A 4,080-nucleotide genomic window follows, 5' to 3' on the forward strand; every position below is an offset into this window, starting at 1 on the left:
AAAAAAAAAAAAAAAAAAAATCTCCAGCTTAAGGTGACCTCTTTTATCCTGACCCATCCACTACCCTACTTCTGTTAGCTGGAGTACAAATCAAGGTCAACTCAATTTAACAGTACGCTAAAATACAGTCAACTCAGGATACCCGTTTGTGCCATCAACTTGTTGTGTCAGTCTGGGTTTTCTGAATCTGTCCAAAACGTGCAGTTTTTGGCACAAGATAATCATCATAGCTAACAGCAAACTATAATCTTGAAGGTGCAGCTATGTTACTGCAGCCAGTATTACAGTAGATGCAGTTGAAAACATTAGATCTTTATAAGTTTATAGACTTGTCAATAGCATTCCTCCTTAATGAAGGCAGGCGCAGATCTGACTGGAATTACTATATTGTGTAAGACAATTTTCTTTCAGCTGCAACCCTGACAGTGTTAAACGGTGTGAAGAGCCAGGTAAAAAAAAACAAAGATAATTAATACTCATTGGCTGATTTGCAAATCTTATTTCACATCACCAAGTATTATGTAGCTATACAAAGCCATATCGAACAACAAAAGTAATTTGAAGATGAAACAAGGAAGGCATTTGTTTCCTCAACTGTATCGCTAATTTGTGGTCGTTAGGGAAGCCACAGAGTGGCTCTGCACAAGCAGGACCTTCTGCATTTACCAAAACCACCCAAACCATGGAAATACGGAAAAAAAAACAACAAAAAAAACCAACGTGGAATTCCTTGCTAAACCCAAATCCTGCTTTTTACTCTAGGCCTAAGCTGTCACCAGGTAAAACATGATGGATGTAGAGAAAATGTACATTTTATTTATTTATTTTAAAGACAAAAGAGGCATTTGTGGTCTGAAGCATAATGAATGTCTATTCAGTCTATTTACGCACAGTGGATACTTGTGTTCATGATGTCTGACAGAAAAAAAACAAACATACAAACTCATGTTGAGGCCCTTCAAATAACGCTGCTGTACTCAGAACTATTCGTGTATCACTGCCAAGATAAATTCAGTAGAAAGAGAAACTGGGGCAAAGGGCAGAAACTACAGCATCAGATAGATTATAGATCATTCCCTTTAAAAGTCTAGAAATGTTTTGTTATGCATGTTCCATCTTATCTTAGTTTGGCTGTGCAGTGATTACTCAATTTGCAGGTGACAGTTGATGCAACGACTGGTTTAACTTAAAAGAATTTACAACCTTGTCTGAACTGTTAGAATCACAACACTTATGTATCTTGAAGAGGATATTTCACAATCTTGATTGAGCAACTGGGTTGCAATTGAGACACAAGTGGTTGTCTGTAAGATGAACTTTTACACCTAAACCACAGTCCAGGCGACAGACAAACTGTGACTGTACCTACCCACATATATTCAGGATAGTCTTTGAGCCTGTCTAGGCCTTTGAAGACAGTGTTTCGGTCCTCTTCCCACTTTCTTTTGCAGAAAACAATTTCTAGAAAGTACCACGTCCAGCCAATTAGAGGGACCTTCAGGAGCTCATGTTTGGCTAGCACTTTTGAACTCTAAAGAAGGAGGAAAGACATTTTTATACAACTCTGACTTCACTCTTAAGAAAAAAGCAAATACTGTTGATAAATGTTAATCATTTAAAGTGTGGTGCTCAACTGACCCCTAAAACGCCATATCTTTCACACATGGTCCATCCACACAGAAAGTCAATCTCAAAGTTGTGGTTGAGGATGATGATGACATGCTCCTTGCCAAACTTGTCCACCGTAGCCTGATCGGTGTATAGGGTGCATTCTGTGCCCGACCACCACTCCAGCAGCATCACCAGCTCTGCACAGTGACGATGACGCAGCAGGAACATTAGAAAGTTAGAGGAGAAAATTCATCACTTGGAGCATTTTCAGTGTAAACCATACACAATGTACTAAATGGCAGTATATTTGGGTTACATTATATTTATATTAATCCCTCAAAACAGTCTACCAACACTGCAGAGAATTATCAGCAAATCTTTGTGCGTTTAGGATTCGTGTAATTTTAGATAATTACTCACATTTAATGTCTGTCATAGGGTTAATAAAAGCCGCTGAAGTCATTAACAGCAAAAAGCTGACTCTAGAAAGCAGCTGACAGACAATTTTAATGAGTAACTGGTGAAAATTGTGGAGGCTGTAGCTGCTTAGGACTCATTTAATTTAGCTAAAAGGAGACTGAATATAAAGCCCTTCTACACAGAAAGTGTTTCAAACATTCAAGTGGAAAATGCAGCTGAAACCCTTTCTATGTAGACAGCATAATATCCAACAGATGGCCCAAACACAGCTCATTGTATGTGACACTATTGCCAGATTTGTAATTATTTGCAATCTGTGAATTTCAGAATCGACACTTGACACCTTTTCTTGTTTACATATTTAAAAGACAATTAGCATTTCTACATAAACCTGCAGCAACACATGAGAATCATCTATACTCACGGCTCCAGAGGGAGTAGGAGAGCCGGCAGTTGATTCTGCGATAGAGCTGCCTGTTGATCGGCCAGAGGATGCAGGTGCACAGCTGAATGAAGTTTATAATGAGGCCGCTCACCACAAACACAAAGCCCATCAGCAACTGCAAGATGAACAGGCTCTTCAGATAGGCCAGCAGAGCCATGGCTGAGGAGCCTGGAGGGCTGAGTGGGCTCCTCTCTATACACTACGACCAACCTGAGGAGGGAGCAGAAAAAGAAGGTGAGCACAGTGAGTGCAAAAGGAAAAAAGACATGCAGGGTACTAAATAAAGAACAGATCAGTGTAAACACAAGGTTATCAGGTGTTTGTGTCAGGTGATCCTCAGGTAAACATGCTTTAAGATGTTCAAAAGGGCAACAGTGACTCTTACCACGGTGGAGTCCTTTTACAAGCCCCGTTTACACGGCCCTTCTGCCAGCACCACAGACCTGTGAACAACAGCAGAGGATAGGCTCAGGCAACAGTGATGGAAGCCCACACACAGACCCGGGTTACTGAGTCCTGTCTGGGCTTGTGATTTTCTTGTAGCTTCTCCATTTTCCTCCAGTAGATGAAGTGGGAACAGCAGTATTATTCACAGAAGATGTAAATACATTAATCTGTGTGCTACCAGATGTTGTTCTCTTACATAGCGCTTTTCTACTCTGAGCACTTAAAGCGCTTTACACAACTTGCCTCATTCACCTAGTCACACAAGCACTTTTGTGCTTTCTAACATTCACACAGTCACACTCTGAGAGCAACTTAGGGTTAGTATCTTGCACAAGGATATTTGGCATGCAGACTGGAGCAGGGATCAAACCACCAACCTTGCAATCCTCTACCTCCAGTGCTACCTCATATAAGCCAAGTTAAATTAAATGTAAACATATAGAACCAAATAAAACTAACAAAACTTTCTAAAGATACAATGGAAAATAATTGAATAAATAATTCCAGTGAATAACTGAAGTTAATCAGGAATCAAGCAGTGAACTTGAAGGAATTAATTCAGCAGTAAAAGTAAAACTCTTCTCATTATGAAAACTAAAGTTGTTTTTCACAAACATAACTATTTGTGCCAGCAACATCCACATGAGTTTTCAACTGCATAAACTAACATAACTGTGTCAGAAAACAAGCAAAAAGGGAAGCTGTGTACTGTCTGCAGGCATGCTGAACAAGGGACAAGCAAACACTGTGTGCTTGGTGAGCGTCCAAATGACAACAGTCTTCAACCACAGTCTTCAACATGTTATCCAAAACGACTTGTTTCTTGTTCCCATTAAATATACAAAGCATGTGTAACCAGTAGAGATGGCATGATAACACTATACCGATATCATAAATTTGGATATCGGCCAATACCGATATGAATCTGATAGTGTTTTTTAAAACTGTTTTTTTTTTATATATATATATCTTGCTGCATTTTGTATAAGTTCATACTCAAGTTTAAATAAACAACAGTAAAGCTATTCTGTTATACCTGTATGTAAAAAAAAATACACTGCACCCAAAATATTTCATAGTTCAGCAATACTGATTAATCTAATAAACTTAAACCCACTCCATCCTTCCTATTCTGGTATTTTAAAGAGTACTTAGCA

General features: G+C 39.0%; 1 protein-coding gene across 2 annotated transcripts in view; it reads right to left on the reverse strand.

The window, feature by feature from the left end:
- agpat3 (1-acylglycerol-3-phosphate O-acyltransferase 3) overlaps window positions 1–4,080 on the reverse strand; it is a 20,637-nt gene that overhangs the window by 5,537 nt on the left and 11,020 nt on the right. For both annotated transcript variants that reach the window (XM_013914003.1, XM_005745685.2), the window contains exons 2-5: window positions 2,862–2,919; window positions 2,456–2,686; window positions 1,639–1,808; window positions 1,370–1,531 (exon numbers count right to left, since the gene is read on the reverse strand). In XM_013914003.1, coding sequence (XP_013769457.1) covers window positions 1,370–1,531; window positions 1,639–1,808; window positions 2,456–2,633 — 510 coding nt within the window. In that variant the 5' untranslated portion in view covers window positions 2,634–2,686; window positions 2,862–2,919. The remainder of the gene's footprint in view (window positions 1–1,369; window positions 1,532–1,638; window positions 1,809–2,455; window positions 2,687–2,861; window positions 2,920–4,080) is intronic.

The sequence above is a fragment of the Pundamilia nyererei genome, unplaced genomic scaffold (assembly GCF_000239375.1).
Source record: "Pundamilia nyererei isolate P.nyererei 1_Seehausen unplaced genomic scaffold, PunNye1.0 scaffold00163, whole genome shotgun sequence".
NCBI lineage: Eukaryota > Metazoa > Chordata > Actinopteri > Cichliformes > Cichlidae > Pundamilia > Pundamilia nyererei.